This window comes from Colletes latitarsis, chromosome 13 (assembly GCF_051014445.1).
Source record: "Colletes latitarsis isolate SP2378_abdomen chromosome 13, iyColLati1, whole genome shotgun sequence".
Lineage (NCBI taxonomy): Eukaryota > Metazoa > Arthropoda > Insecta > Hymenoptera > Colletidae > Colletes > Colletes latitarsis.
This window is the reverse complement of record NC_135146.1, coordinates 15,290,546-15,307,421: the sequence shown is the minus strand read 5'-3', so window position 1 is coordinate 15,307,421 and position 16,876 is coordinate 15,290,546. Positions and strand designations below refer to the sequence as shown.

The 16,876-nt window shown below is 38.4% G+C and overlaps 1 protein-coding gene across 6 annotated transcripts; it reads left to right on the top strand.

Annotated features, from left to right (window-relative positions):
• Window positions 1–4,262: 4,262 nt before the first annotated feature.
• LOC143349255 (bridge-like lipid transfer protein family member 3B) lies at window positions 4,263–16,650 on the top strand. Of its 6 annotated transcripts, none has more exons than XR_013080880.1 (19): window positions 4,263–4,441; window positions 4,823–5,024; window positions 5,211–5,402; window positions 5,506–5,731; window positions 5,809–5,975; window positions 6,055–6,214; window positions 6,295–6,552; window positions 6,651–6,884; window positions 7,009–7,035; window positions 7,549–7,641; window positions 7,730–7,917; window positions 7,990–8,227; window positions 8,310–9,511; window positions 9,589–9,723; window positions 10,334–10,345; window positions 11,051–11,416; window positions 11,485–11,632; window positions 12,264–13,060; window positions 13,525–16,650. XR_013080880.1 is itself a non-coding variant. In XM_076780349.1 (18 exons), exons 1-18 carry the CDS (start codon window positions 4,398–4,400, stop codon window positions 12,626–12,628), a joined length of 4,257 nt encoding a protein of 1,418 aa, XP_076636464.1. In that variant the 5' UTR covers window positions 4,263–4,397; the 3' UTR covers window positions 12,629–16,650. The 6 variants fall into 6 exon arrangements, 4 of the variants coding, with proteins under 4 accessions (XP_076636464.1, XP_076636466.1, XP_076636465.1 ...); XR_013080881.1 differs by having other exon boundaries at window positions 12,264–13,829; window positions 13,902–16,650; XM_076780349.1 differs by having other exon boundaries at window positions 12,264–16,650.
• The last annotated feature ends 226 nt before the right edge of the window (window positions 16,651–16,876 follow it).

The window sequence follows — 16,876 nt, the reverse complement described above, 5'->3', positions numbered from 1 at the left end:
AACCCAGACCTAACCCAGACCTAACCCAGACCTAACCCAGACCTAACCCAGACCTAACCCAGACCTAACCCAGACCTAACCCAGACCTAACCCAGACCTAACCCAGACCTAACCCAGACCTAACCCAGACCTAACCCAGACCTAACCCAGACCTAACCCAGACCTAACCCAGACCTAACCCAGACCTAACCCAGACCTAACCCAGACCTAACCCAGACCTAACCCAGACCTAACCCAGACCTAACCCAGACCTAACCCAGACCTAACCCAGACCTAACCCAGACCTAACCCAGACCTAACCCAGACCTAACCCAGACCTAACCCAGACCTAACCCAGACCTAACCCAGACCTAACCCAGACCTAACCCAGACCTAACCCAGACCTAACCCAGACCTAACCCAGACCTAACCCAGACCTAACCCAGACCTAACCCAGACCTAACCCAGACCTAACCCAGACCTAACCCAGACCTAACCCAGACCTAACCCAGACCTAACCCAGACCTAACCCAGACCTAACCCAGACCTAACCCAGACCTAACCCAGACCTAACCCAGACCTAACCCAGACCTAACCCAGACCTAACCCAGACCTAACCCAGACCTAACCCAGACCTAACCCAGACCTAACCCAGACCTAACCCAGACCTAACCCAGACCTAACCCAGACCTAACCCAGACCTAACCCAGACCTAACCCAGACCTAACCCAGACCTAACCCAGACCTAACCCAGACCTAACCCAGACCTAACCCAGACCTAACCCAGACCTAACCCAGACCTAACCCAGACCTAACCCAGACCTAACCCAGACCTAACCCAGACCTAACCCAGACCTAACCCAGACCTAACCCAGACCTAACCCAGACCTAACCCAGACCTAACCCAGACCTAACCCAGACCTAACCCAGACCTAACCCAGACCTAACCCAGACCTAACCCAGACCTAACCCAGACCTAACCCAGACCTAACCCAGACCTAACCCAGACCTAACCCAGACCTAACCCAGACCTAACCCAGACCTAACCCAGACCTAACCCAGACCTAACCCAGACCTAACCCAGACCTAACCCAGACCTAACCCAGACCTAACCCAGACCTAACCCAGACCTAACCCAGACCTAACCCAGACCTAACCCAGACCTAACCCAGACCTAACCCAGACCTAACCCAGACCTAACCCAGACCTAACCCAGACCTAACCCAGACCCAACCCAGACCTAACCCTAGGACCCAAACCAGACCTAACCGTAGGACCCAAACCAGACCTAACCGTAGGACCCAAACCAGACCTAACCGTAGGACCCAAACCAGACCTAACCGTAGGACCCAAACCAGACCTAACCGTAGGACCCAAACCAGACCTAACCGTAGGACCCAAACCAGACCTAACCGTAGGACCCAAACCAGACCTAACCGTAGGACCCAAACCAGACCTAACCGTAGGACCCAAACCAGACCTAACCGTAGGACCCAAACCAGACCTAACCGTAGGACCCAAACCAGACCTAACCGTAGGACCCAAACCAGACCTAACCGTAGGACCCAAACCAGACCTAACCGTAGGACCCAAACCAGACCTAACCGTAGGACCCAAACCAGACCTAACCGTAGGACCCAAACCAGACCTAACCGTAGGACCCAAACCAGACCTAACCGTAGGACCCAAACCAGACCTAACCGTAGGACCCAAACCAGACCTAACCGTAGGACCCAAACCAGACCTAACCGTAGGACCCAAACCAGACCTAACCGTAGGACCCAAACCAGACCTAACCGTAGGACCCAAACCAGACCTAACCGTAGGACCCAAACCAGACCTAACCGTAGGACCCAAACCAGACCTAACCGTAGGACCCAAACCAGACCTAACCGTAGGACCCAAACCAGACCTAACCGTAGGACCCAAACCAGACCTAACCGTAGGACCCAAACCAGACCTAACCGTAGGACCCAAACCAGACCTAACCGTAGGACCCAAACCAGACCTAACCGTAGGACCCAAACCAGACCTAACCGTAGGACCCAAACCAGACCTAACCGTAGGACCCAAACCAGACCTAACCGTAGGACCCAAACCAGACCTAACCGTAGGACCCAAACCAGACCTAACCGTAGGACCCAAACCAGACCTAACCGTAGGACCCAAACCAGACCTAACCGTAGGACCCAAACCAGACCTAACCGTAGGACCCAAACCAGACCTAACCGTAGGACCCAAACCAGACCTAACCGTAGGACCCAAACCAGACCTAACCGTAGGACCCAAACCAGACCTAACCGTAGGACCCAAACCAGACCTAACCGTAGGACCCAAACCAGACCGAACCCTGGGGCCCAACCCCCAGACCCCCCCCCCCATAGGACCCAACCCTAGGGCCCGACCCAGACCTAACCATAGAGCCCAAACCAGACCGAACCCTGGGGCCCAACCCCCAGACCTAACCCATAGGACCCAACCCTAGGGCCCGACCCAGACCTAACCCTAGGGCCCAACCCAAACCTAACCCACGGGGCCCAACCTTGGGGCCCGACCCAAACCTAACCCTAGGGCCCAACCCAAACCTAACCCACGGGGCCCAACCTTGGGGCCCGACCCAGACCTAACCATAGGGCCCGACTCAGACCTAACCCTGGGGCCCAACCCCCAGATCTAACCCAGACCTATCATAAACCTATGAAAGGTTGGGTCTGGGTGGGTTTAGTATAGGGTGGGATTAGGTCTGCAGTCCGAACCCCCCCACCCAGTCCTAACCACAGATGGTTAGGTCTGGAAGGGGTTAGGACTGGACGGGGTTATGTGTAAGGTGGGTTAAGATTGCAGTCCGAACCCCCAACCCAGTCTTAACCATAGATGGTTAGGTCTGGAAGGGGTTAGGACTGAAGGGGTTAAGTGTAGGGTGGGTTATGACTACAGTCCGAACCCCCAACCCAGTCTTAACCATAGATGGTTAGGTCTGGAAGGGGTTAGGACTGAAGGGGTTAAGTGTAAGGTGGGCTATGACTGCAGGCCGAACCCCCAACCCAGTCTTAACCATAGATGGTTAGGTCTGGAAGGGGTTAGGACTGAAGGGGTTAAGTGTAAGGTGGGTTATGACTACAGTCCGAACCCCCAACCCAGTCTTAACCATAGATGGTTAGGTCTGGAAGGGGTTAGGACTGAAGGGGTTAAGTGTAAGGTGGGCTATGACTGCAGGCCGAACCCCCAACCATGTCCTAACCGCAGAAGGTTAGGTCTGGAAAGGGTTAGGGCTGAAGGGGTTAAGTGTAAGGTGAATTGGACCTGCAGTCCAAACCCCCAACCCAGTCCTAACCGCAGAAGGTTAGGTCTGGAAGGGGTTAGGGCTGAAAGGGTTAGGTGTAGTGAGGGCTCTGCAGTCCGAGCCTCCTAGCCCAATTTTAACCGTAAAGGGTTAAGTCTGGAAGGGGTTGCAACTGAAGGGATTGGTTGTACAAGGTTTGCGTCAGGTGTTCAATAAGGACATGCAGTCGTTCTATTCGTGCACGAAGTATTACGCCGTTGGAAAGAATACTGATGATAGCTGCAACGGGGCGGTTGTTAAACAATCTAAACCTTGAGATGCTTTTCGAAACCCTTGCTGAATGTAATGATAGTTGTGACATTGCTGGCTCCCTGGCCGAAACTGACTGTACGATACGACTAAATCGAAGTAAATTAATAGCCAAACTCGAGAGACGGATGGAACCGAGACTTGCAAAATTAAATGATATAATGTAATGGTTCGGAAAATCAACCAACAAGTATCCATCGACGAAAATTTATTTTAGATAAAATTCATGGAAACTAACGAAACAATATATACCGATTACCAATTCTATTAATAAATGATAATTTTACATTTTTATTTCCATCTAACGTGCATAGGAGCATAGACGAAATACGTAATAGACGTTGCACTTGATGCTTTTTTCGTGACGTTTAACTACAAGCACGGACAATGTATATAATAGATGTTAGTAGCGATGCTTTTTCGTGACTCGCGTTCCTAACCCCGATGCCAATGATACGCGTTTTAAATAATCTATTAAATTACGTTTTAAACGCGCATTTTAGCGAAGAATGATTACCTTGGAAATTTCTATTCGAGTAATGCGTATGTGCTCGAGAAGAAAATTGATTTCGAATTAGCTTCCTCTCCCTCCTGTGTAATTCTTGGTGGCAAGAAACAGGTGACGCTGCACAATGCCCCGCTTGAACCTTGGAAGATACCTATCTACAGTTATCTATCAACTCCTCGGTGATCTTCGTACTTGTCTCTTGTCATATTGTCGTGGCATGTACGAACGAATTTTAGTTGAGTGAAAATATACAGTGTCCAATTAACCACGTCCAAGAGCACGTTAGACGTTGTAGAAACTAATTGAAAGTAGTAGAAAATGGTGTCGTTATTAAAGAAACAATTATTGAAATATCTGTCGAGGTATTTACATGGTTCGATTGTTAAACGTATTCGTTCTACCTTAAGCTTAATACGCTGTTAAGAAATTTTATCGCCCTTCGTTAATTTCAACAGATATGTTTCTAATCGTGGCTAATTTCATTTAACGTATTGATTCGTTGATATTATTGCCATTAGGTTATTTTCGTTTCCACTTGTTAACACGACGGTTTCAAAGATAACGAAATCTTACGTTTTTATAACGCTTCGGTCCGTCTTTTGTTATTGTGTCTGCGCTATACGTGTTACGATATGTTACGTTCTAGTTTAGGCGCGCGTACGAACTTTATTGTTAAAAAGACCGTGATATTTTATTATATTACGAATATAATGTTCGTTCGACCATTTTCTATAAATTTATAGGTTTACCAAGAATCTGTCGGTTGATAAAATAAATCTAAGTACGTTTAAAGGGGAAGGTGAACTGACAAATTTGGAGCTTGATGAAACCGTTTTAACGGATTTGTTAGAGTTGCCGTCCTGGCTCAGATTAACCAATGCTTGGTGTAATAAAGTTTCCTTTCGTATACAATGGACCAAACTAAGAAGCGTTCCTATTTTTTTGGTAAATATCTACAAGTATATACCTACTATATAATACGAAACAGAAATTTTCGTATATTAATTTCTTCGAGTGTTTCTTTATTCTACGTAAATTTTCGATCAAATAAATGTAGTTGCGATGAAATTTTAAACGATATTAATATTATTCTCGCGTTGATATTAAAACTTGGTTTTTTTTTATTTACAGAGTTTGGATCAAGTTCATATAGAAGTAGAAACGTGCGAAGACTTAAGAAACTTATCTTCTATGCAAGGATTGTCTTCGTACGTAGGCCCTACAAAGTATTCTTTTATACACAAAGTGATCGATGGTATAACGATGTCTGTTAATACCGTGTCGGTTACGTTTAAAAGTCCTGCGTTTATTGCTTCTGTTCAGGTATAATTACTATCCATTTCTTGTTAAACTTTATTCTCGTATTCGTCTAGCGTTCAGAAATTACTTTCACCATGATGGTTATCCAAACTAACTCTTCTTTTAGATGAATCATATCGTCGTCGAGTCAAAGTCTGCGTCGTGGCAACGTTGCGACCTAATAACGACCAGACTGAAAGATCCGGCTCGCGGACAGTTACTTATTTTTAAAGAACTGGAATGGCAAACGGTTAGAATAGAAGCACAAAGTACTAAAGATAAGAATCTTACGCCGTTACGTTTGCTTACGAATCGTGCGAGATGCCGAATTACTATCAAGAAAAGAATATCAGGTTTACATTTTCATCCGTCTACATTTTCTATACTTGTCAAAATAATACGATAGCGTAACGCGATATATTTATTTTAGATTGTTTCGTTATGGGGTCCAGACTGATTCTTATATTGGACGACCTTCTATGGGTTTTAACGGATTCGCAGTTGAAGGCGGCGCTACATTTTATCGACTCGTTGGGTGGTCTCGTGGAAAAAGCTACGATTCTAGAACGTAAAACTAAAGCCGCTAGAAAATTAGAGGTTTCTAAATATATACGGTTCAAATTAACATCTCTACCGTCTTTTAATCCTATCTGTTACTTTCAATTTTTAATTTAAGGTATTGCCAGAGTATCAAGCACAAGTATCTCAACAATCGACAAAAAAAAACGAATATGATACCGTTATTTCAAAAATATTCACCAAATACGATGTCGTAGAAACCTCTTATCATTTCCTTTGTCAAAGAATTGATTTGCATTTGTGCGACGATCCTGGCAGTAAGTAAATCTAAAACTTTCGTCGTTGCTAGTTCTAATAGTCGGCCGATCTAACGCGTTTCGTCCGCTTTTGTAACTAGATGGTAGGTCCTCCCATCCTGATTTAAAAGATGGTGCTGCGCTGAAACTTTCGTTGGTCAGGTTTCAAATTGATTATTATCCGTATCATTTGGCGATGGCTGATCGGAAACATTGGGCTAAATACAGGGAGAACGCTACGCCTCACAGTCAATGGTTGCAGCAATCGTTAAGTTCGTTTCGAAGTCAGTTTATGGATCTCATCGATTCTGGTAGAACGCAGCATTCGCCTTTGACCAGAAGCCAGGGAAATGTTACAGGTATATATTTCGGACGATAGTAAATGTAACTTGTCAAAATGTACCCGAACGTACGAACGTATGACCGTAACGTTGTAAAATTTTTTCTTTCCGTGTAGTTAGCAATACGAAAGATTCGGGAGAAAATTTCGAGAAAGGTAATCAAGCTCCGAATGCAACCTCTCACGAGCAAACAAAATCGCAACATCCCAGTGGTAATCCTGTGAAAAATTATATTTTGGAACAGCTCGCTAAATTGATGACGACGTGTATTATAATAAGAATCGATGACTTCACTTTGTTCAAAGTAACGACCACGTCTCGCAATCCTATACCGAAAGAGTTCGTTACAGGTATATACATAGAAATATTATAACGCGTCGATAAATTTATTTCGTAAACTTTTTTTTCAATCATTTTCGCACAATATTTCTCCTTGTATGGTATCAATAATCGTTTCGTTTAAAAATTGCACAGCTCCGACAAGGAAAAAACATGCAACAGGTATAAATTATTAATAGTTGTAGCGTACCTATATTATTATTATTATTATTTAATTAGAAATGTTAAATATAAATCGCGCTTTTGTGTTTTACGAGTTCCGTTGTTTCTGCTATGTTATTGTTCCTTCGTATAATCTCCGTTAGCAAAGACAGCATTAATATATAACTCGACGCGAAACGCTTCTAACGACGATTATACAGGGTGGTGTACCATCGTCGAGCGGACAGAGGTGATTCCACGTGCGAAAATAAGTCGAAAAAATAAATAACTTATCGCCCTTATCGAACAACTTTCAAACTCCATTTTATTCTAAACGATGCTTCGAACGGAAAAATGTTATTCCTTTCTTTCGACTTATTCTCGCACGTAGAGTAAGCGCGCACGTAGTAAACACCCTCCTCTATACGTATATGTAGAGTATAGTTATACTGCATGTATGGTATTGAACAATTTTTCCATAATTATACTTCTATCGTGCTCTTTCCTAAAATACTTTTTCATCTTTTTGGTCAGGCGAAAGAGACAGGTTCTGTGTCCCGGAAGATGTAACGATTCTTCATGCTGAATTTACGTATTACTATTATCCTGGAGATATTACGTTTCCATGTAGGTAAACGTATAACCGTTCTTTTTACTGTTTCTTATTTTTTAATAAAATTCCATTATAAATTAAAACCATATTTTAATCGTTTAGTGCCGCCGCCAAAATTTTACGTACAACTAAATCCTATTCAAGTAAACTTCGATGTTTGTACCTGTTTATGGTTTAATTCTTTTCTACTAAACTTATATCAGTCTTTAATGAATAATGATACGCAAACGACGCACGCTTCCACTAACTTTATGTACTTTGATGTGAAAATTGAAGCCATACTTCCAAGAGTAAGTGGTGTCCGAGTATAAACGTGTGTTTCATGTGTGATTATTTTATGATGCGATTACTACTATTTTCAGATAGTTTTTGAAAGTCAACAGGATTATCCGAATCAAAAAGACAGGCCAAAGTCTTTGTATATTCAGACTGCGAGAGCATCGATAACGAATGTTCGTTCGACGGAAAGATCGTCGAGAGCAGATTTAGCGCAATGTTTAAACGCTTTTCAAATGGGTCAGATGTTTTTTGGTACGGAATTTCCAAATAAACCAAACGATTTTCACGTTGTAACGGACAAATTCTTGGCGCATTGTGCGGGTAAATACTTTACCTGATATTTCTAATATCATACATATACCACCTGTCATTTTTCCTATTTAACAGACTATATTTGTTTTAGCCACCGATAATATTCGCTACCCACCACCCAATTTCACTAGTAATTCTGTTAATGAATTAACTCGTCAATTACATCGAGAACTTTTATGGACGGAAGCTAAAGATGTGTGGTGTTGTAATTTGGAACCTGTTTGGGGAGATTTCTTTGGCGCTCGCGCGGTTGGACAGAATCGTCCTGTGCCGTTTCTTGATGCATTCCCTTTAACTTTATGGTGTTACGTATCGGTGAAGCCATCGGATTCCGAAAAATCTTCGATCGCTGATATTCATGCTCTTGCGTACGTAAGCAATTTAGTTAGCGTACAAATAAATCATTATCAATATTTGTTTTTATTGAGATTATCGGAAGTTTTGTCAGAGATGGCAACCTACCTGACCATCGATTCCAATAAAATGTTCAAAGTTGATTCAGATAATTCGGTTATTATTGGCGCGCTAATACCGCAACTAGAAGTGACTTTTGTCATGCCATCGCATACTCCCGGTAAAGAAAACTCTGGAGGAGATTTAGAATCGGTCATGCCTGATTCCTCCAGTATAGTCGATGAGATCGTGAGTTCGTCTACCCCGTGGCAAACTAACACGGAACGAGCTGATTCTAGCGGTAAAAGAATTAATATAAGTAATGACGTAACGACGCCGCAAAGTGAAGTATCGTCGATGTTATCGATGGATTTCGTACATTCTGTTAATCCGACTCAAACTGTTGTTACGTTTAAGCAGAATGGCGGTAATAAACACGATCAGCAAATGTTAGGAAACACGACGACCCGTGAGAAACAGTGCATTGGCATAGAAGAAGAAAGAGCATTACCGACTGTGCGATATGCTCCGGAATCTACGCATAAACATAGTAAAGGAGATTCCTCGTCCAATACACCGTTCATTCCGAATAATTTCAACGTCGGTTTTTCATCTATGAAAAAGGGTTTCAGTAATTTAATGACGTCGATTGATTCGGCTCTGAAGGCGTCTCCGGAAGATGGTAGCAGCGATACGGTATCTATAAGAAGCGACGTTAGTTCTGATTGTGAGAATTATGTCTTTGTTAGTCTTCAAGATCAAGAGAAATTGGATGCGATGTTTGCTGTCGATAATACGATTAGAATAACAGCGGTAGAGGAGGCTAGTGAAGTAGTCGAAGAAACTCCTGATACTCAAAGTGAGAAATCCATGGATAGCGTGTGTAAACGAAAAGATATTGTAAGTTGTTGAGTGTTTTGTAATTGCTCCAACATTTCGATACGAATTCAGCTCGATCAACTACAATTCTTTCTTAGGTATCTATGGTAACTTTTAAATTGTCCAAAGTTGAATTTATACAACAATCTTCTGGATATGCGTCTACCATTAAAGTCCAAGTTACTAATGTTGCCAATGATGAATGTTCGTCTATTCCATGGGATGAATTTCAGGTAAGGTAAATATGCTTCGGTAGTAATCATAACTTTTTGGCCGTTGATGGCATACGATTATGCTATTTTTCATTTAACTAACACATCAAAATATACAAATTTTCAAAGTCTCTGTAATTGATATTGTATCGTACTTTAGTATTTCTTTAGAAAATTCCAAGTCTACTTGTATACTACACAAATTGCTTTTTACAGTGTAAAAAATTATATTTCTTTTGAGCAATGAGTTTAAAAATTTATTCTTTATAGAAAGTATCGCCTTTAAATTTCCATTGCATTTTATCCGAGTGCTTTCAGTATCGGGTTTTAAAACATTCACGGTATTCGATTAACGATCGATTCTTTTTTATACAATTATATTTCAAATTACCGACTAACTTTTTATACTAACTCCGTCTATGTCACGAGAAAGTTTTAAATTTTTCTTTTTAGCTTGAAATCGCATACGTTACAACCATTTTATACTATACTATGCATACATACATACATACATACATGCATACATACATATATATATATATATCTATAAAATATTTGTCTTTTAACTTTTTTGCATGCCTCTCCTGCGTCTCCTTCTCTTGTGAATGTTTTTATGTGGCACTTGTGGCAGGTCAAGAGGAAGGTATTGGCAAAATATTCATATATTTGTTTGTGTTAGATGCCTTGTAATGCATATGTTTCGTTGCACATATATTTCTTTTAGTAAATTATGTTACTGTTATACAAGTCTGATACACGTATTATTGTTAACAATCTTAATTAGAAAAATGTTAGAAATCACGCAACGGAAAATGTAAATGTAAATGTTGGCCAAGTCTATTTTAAAACGACAGCTGTGTAAGAGCTCTGATACACGTATGCCTACTACGCGTCTAGAGTATAGTTGAGCATTTTATAACTGTGAATTCTTAACGAGCTTCCTCTGTCAACTTTTCCAAATCTATTATTTCTTTTCTGAAATTTCACATACGACATTTTTTCAACTGTTAAATAAAAAAATTGAGTACTAATAATACAGAATAACGTTAACGGACGGCGGGTGGAGTTGTGTGGTTTTCTTTACAGAATCTGATTTGATGAGCCGATCTGTAGGTCTCTATCTTACGTGTGAATATCGATTAGTAGAACTTGTACTTGTGTTGTAGGATCTTAAATTTATCAAAAATGTTAGCAATTGGAATTTTTTTCAAATCTATCACGCAAACCGAAACATTCTGTTACGATGTATCGCGTTTAATGTTCTTGTGGTAAATTTAAAAAAAATTCCCTACGTTTCTTTTTCTACATACAAAACTAAATATCGTTTTTAACGTTCTTTCTTTATTAGACAAAATTCAGTGCACGATCTAGAGGTTGGGTTGAATTACCTTCCGATTCGAACTGTAGATCGTGCGTTAAGCTACGTTTGGATCATGATTTAAAATCAAAATCAGATTCGTATAATCTGTCTCGAGCGAGCCAAAGCACGATTCACAAAAAAGTTCATTCGTCCCAGTACCAAAGTAATATTACCCAGCAAGAAATAGATGGTTGCAATATCGATGTGCACGATAAAGAAAGCGTTTTGGATTTGTTCCAAAATAAAATAGATGTTAAGGCTACTAACGTAACGATGGCTTTGTCGATGAGTTCCATAACTGGACTTACAGACTTGATCGAAGATGAAATTATACCCAAGCCGATACCTATGCAGGTACATACGTACAATGTTATTTTAACAAATTTACCTCCGGTTAACGCATGAAATTATGTTTATTGCAGATATATCTAGAGAGTATATCGTTGCGATTGAATGAAGATCGTCCTCCAAATAATATAACTTCGCCAGGACCGATTCCTATAGATCTGAATATTTCCAAGCTTAGAATAGCGAGAGATGATAACGGTGTTTTCCATATTGAACCAGTTGGTAAGGAACGATGTAAAATGATTATATTATTGTGTTATTTTTCGTTATTCGCCGCTTCTAATTTCTACTCTTTACTTTTCATTTGCTGTAAACAACATTCAACAATCTTGTATTATCTTCTTATACGCGTATCACGTATGCGTAATACGATAAATATGATATCGCTAATACGCTACTAGAATTTTCACCAAGCTTTTAAATTACATACGCGAGCGGGCTCGATCTACTTATTATTTTATGATTAATATTAAACATTACATAATTGTTCTGTGCATTCGGATGATCGTTCTAATGTGAGCATCGATACAACGCAACGCAATTAGAAAATTAGTTTTACAGTTTGCTGTTTTTCTTCGACTGTAATGTCAAATAGAATTGACAGATGATATCACAAATTGATAGATGTGCACTTAATTAAGCATGATTTATAGAAAAGACGATTTATAAATCAGCATGACTGAATAATACGTAGTCGTAACGTACTCGTTTCGTTTTACGTTAGTCGATAAAATAGATTATTATTTATAGGCGTTCTTCGCTACTGTGATAGTGATAGTGATTCCTGTTTTTAAACATTTTTATTTTTCCAATTCCTTTCGTTATTTAGCTAAGCAAAATATTCTGGTTCCAGCAAATGTGTTGAGTACGAGCGATTCTCTCGAGACGCTATCAAACAGTACAGATAATCAAACGATCCAAAATGTTAATCGAGAAATAGAATTAAACAGTTTGAGGCAATCCAATCAACGATTAAAGTCGGACAATGAAGAACTTCGACGTCGTCTTGATACTCTGGACAAATTATCGCAAGAAAATGCAAAATTAATGCGTATAAAAGAAGAATTCGATACGATAAAGTTACATTTAATCGCAGCGCGAGAAGATATACAGATTCTTTTGCGGGGAAAGAAAGTTTTACAAGAAACGATAACAGACCTTCAAAATCAAGCAATTGGAAGTGATGGTACTCGTGCATCTTGGTCCACTAAGAGATAGCATACCAGTTGTTTTGATTGTTCAAAATGTTGTAGTTCGAATAAATCATAATAATAATTATTATGATTATTGATTGATAAGTAATTTTCATAATATTCAAAGTGAAAATTTATATTGGTATGCGTCAGTTTTCCCATTCATTTCAATTCAACGATAGTTGGAGTTTATTTTAAATTTATTAAAAGGCCTATCGTAATGTCTTCAAATAAACTATTTTTATCATTTTCGTTTCATTTGGTACACAGCGATCCAAATGACGATCGTTTTAATTTTCTGGACCAATTAAAATATTCTTTGCTTTGGATAGTTCGATTTAGAGGGGTTACCGAACCTGTGCAAGTTAAATTTTCTATTATGGATAAGTTATTTCTGTACGAGTGTTCGAGATTACTTTTAACCGTTTTTTTAATGGAATTCCACGTTTTACGACAGGTACGAGCACCAGAAAATATTTCTTTTACGATCAGAACTAAAGACATATATGTATGTATATGATGAAAAACGGTACATATTTAAGGCGCGTGATCTCGAGAACGTTCCGAACCAAGTAATTCGTTGACTTCCGTTATTCCGAAGAATTAAAATTATGATACTTGTACGACTGATTCAAGGTAGACGACCTGTTGAATAAACACTCAAAGATAGCTGAATGTTTGAAAATGAATTTTTCCTTCAAGAAAAAGCCACATATCGAATACACTCGTATGTACATCTTTACAGTTTTCTACGATGCTACGATATTAACCGCGCAAAATACCGACAAGTTTACGGCATTGGAGTTTACTATTAAATATTCGTTTCATTGTGTCTTTAGTTCCGATGGAAAAATATCTTTTCTTATTTGCTAGAAACATTGAGAAACGATTTACGGATAATGTGTTGCGATCAATTTGCAGAATATGTTTTAACCAAACTATCCTAGACGGAAAAGATGTATGTATATCGGCATCCCTGATGCCAGAAATAATAACGGTTATCATATCAGTGTATTGTCTACCATGAGTGCGTTGGTGACTGACATTCAACTTGTTCGCAACTTAACAGTCGAGAAAGCATCCATTTCTGTAAGATGCACTTGCATCGAGTATGATGTTTCCTACTATGATCGAGTACAAGGCGATAAGTAATGGCAATATTAATCGATGTTTAATATTTTCATTGAGAATCAGAAATTAATTCTACGAACACTATCAATAACTACGTAACTATATAATTACTCGATGGCGTAATATGTATGTACAAAAATAATGTATATACAGTTATTTATCTATAGGTACACGCAATAATTAAGGGTGTGAAATTGAGTTTGAAGCTGTTTTGCTTCAACATTTCCAAGGAAACTATCGTGATCGAAAGTATTGTGATTAAGACAAAGAGAGAGAGAGCAAGCAGTCGAGCAACGGAGCCAAAAATGTTCGAAACCAAGTTCGATTTGCAATGGATCGTTTAAAGAGAGAACAATGTGTGCCAATGTGTTTCTCGATGCAGTAAGTAGTATCGAGTAGAATTTGAAAATCACGTTTTTCCGCATTCTTCTCCTATTCTACTGTTGCATGACAAAATTTAGAAAAAATCAAAGGCGTCGTCTTAATTACGAACCGCGTACCATGGAACGTTTTTACATTTTTTTGTGAATCTAGAGAATTCCAAAAATTTTCTAACAAAATATTACATAACATTGAATTCTAGGTAAAAAAGTTGCGTAAACTTTTTCTCAGTCTTCTCTAATAATGAACAAATTAAATGAAATCTTGATTATTTACGCGTATAATCGACAACTCTGACGCGAATCTTCCAATGCAATTTTAATTTTATTCTCACCTGTAAATTCACCCTCTAAATTATTATTGTGCGCTTGTAGGTAATCTATCTGTATATGTATATTGTATACACAGGGTGTTTAAAAACAATAAAAGAAACCGAAATATGTAAATTCCTTGTGCGAAAATAAATCGATCCAAGTAGGTCTCAGTTTGGTGTAAAGGCACCAGGGCGGTCGTCACCATGCGCGATAACACGTCTCGAAGGGCAGAAAGGAGAACGAAACACATACATACATACATACATACATGTATTCTGCGAAATCCAGGAACCAGTAGAAAACCGACCGAAAAACTATGTCTTTTTGCATAAGGAATTTCCTTGTTTCGATTCTTATTGTCGTTTTGAAACACATTTTCATGTATCTAGGGTGTGCAGGTATCACGAACTGCTTTGATATTCTTCGCCCCAAATCGATCCCGAGATGTATCGGGCTCCACCCGAACTCATCGATTTCTTAACGGTTCGAAGCTTTGTTTCGTGACATCCGCGCACCACTAATATGTATGTATATATTTGTTACATAATGTAAGTATAGGATGCTAGTCAAGACACTGCAATACATCTTTAATTTCATAGTAACGATTGTTATCTAGTATATGAACAAAGAATTGAATATAAATTTTTTACGGACGCTTCTGTTCTCTTTGTCTTAAATGTTTTGACGATTTTCGTAAATAATGTTTAACTGACAATGAGTGAAAGAGTAGAGTGTATGATGTTAGAAATGTGAGATGATACTGACAGATACTGAATGATATGTTGTTTGAACCTATGAATAGATTGTCTAGTTTTGGAATGAAAGTATGAAATTCTTTATATTTATACGTAACATTGCAATGATTGATTTCATTATTTGATAAACTGGAACAGTTATAAAAATGTCTACTATCATGTATGTATATGTATACCGCGATAATGTGGAATCTTTTTATAAGACTGTAAAATTAATGTTACTGCGTTATTCCTCGTATTGCTGCTGGAATAATGGCAAACATTGATTAACGTTTATAATCGTATCTATGTATACATGTATAATCTTCGCAAATGATCGTTATAGACTATAATTAAACAAAGATCGTATTCATCTATCGATGAATTATACTATGATGAATTAATATGAATTTTGACATAATTTCTCGTTTGTGATATATTCGTGTTATTTACCGATAAAAATGTTATTTTCACGAGTAGGTAACTGGCAGATATTTTTCTAGAGTTCTGTTTATAAAACAGTTTCTTTTCTCTACCATGACGTACTTATTCGCGCATACTTGAAAATTAACACAATTTCTTTCAAACACGCATATGTAATATATTGTAATGTACAAGCATTAATTATGCCGAAAATATATCGCGATTAATGTTCGATCAACTCTACAGAATTGAACATTTATCGTCATCATCCACCGTAATGTTACACTTTCTCAGTTTTTTACCATTTTCTATTTGTCATTTAATATAAAAAAGAAAGGAAAAAGTCCATTCCATGAAATATTTTTTAAAAATATTACAATGTTTTTGTATGATTTTTTTCTTCTCCGTAGAAAAAAACAAATTGTTGCTAAAATGACTTTTGTAACAGTGAAAAATGAACATTTCGCGACAAGTATTCTGAATAAATGCTCTGTTTTGTAAATTTGATCGTGTTGCGTAAAAATGTTCGATGCATACGGTAAAAGTGACTGTGTATGTATTTAAATGTACATGTACATAAGTTACATATTTCAACATACAAGTAAGAATTAAATCCTAGAAAAACCTAGAGGATTCTTTCATCCATTTTCGACGTTAGATTTATGCAGTGTATTTGTCATGCGAAATATGAAAATTTTACTTTGTTTCTAAATTTTATTTCGAGTAACGTAGCTGTGTTGTTTAAAGTCCATAACTTTTCAATGTAATATTACATATTTATAATTATTGCATTATTGCGTTATCGTTATACGGTTAGAAGCTAATAATCCGGTGGTTTTCTTAGTAATGTAAATGCTTCCTTTTTGTTAATACTGTTTTTTTTTATTAATTAATTATTGCTAATGTTATACCATTATTGAAAATAATATTTGTATTATTTGTAAACTGTATATTTCTTCGGAAACATGTATATCGCTTATGAATAATAAGAAACTTTGTGACTGATTATGAATTAAATTCATAATAAAATAAAATTTTTCAACTTACAACTTTAACGATGAAAACCGTGTTTAACTTGACCCGATGAAATACTGTTTTAACGCTATGATTTTTACTCGGGTTTTCGTGGGACACGAAAATTTTTTTTATTATTTTACTTTTCACGGTTGTTACTTGAAATATACGGTTGAATTGCAAATCATTAACCGAGACATATTCTATCGAAGGTTTCGTTCGATAAATGATTTCTCGGTTGAATGTAAATTAAATCAAGTTTAGAGAAGATATTTT

What these genes read in the sequence shown, in the direction of transcription:
- LOC143349255 (XM_076780349.1), top strand. Translation starts at nt 4,398, where the DNA reads ATGGTGTCGTTATTAAAGAAACAATTATTGAAATATCTGTCGAG. An exon ending in GAAGCGTTCCTATTTTTTTG is followed by an intron (nt 5,025 to 5,210) that starts GTAAATATCTAC and finishes TTTTATTTACAG; the next exon opens with AGTTTGGATCAAGTTCATAT. An exon ending in TGTGTAAACGAAAAGATATT is followed by an intron (nt 9,512 to 9,588) that starts GTAAGTTGTTGA and finishes ATTCTTTCTTAG; the next exon opens with GTATCTATGGTAACTTTTAA.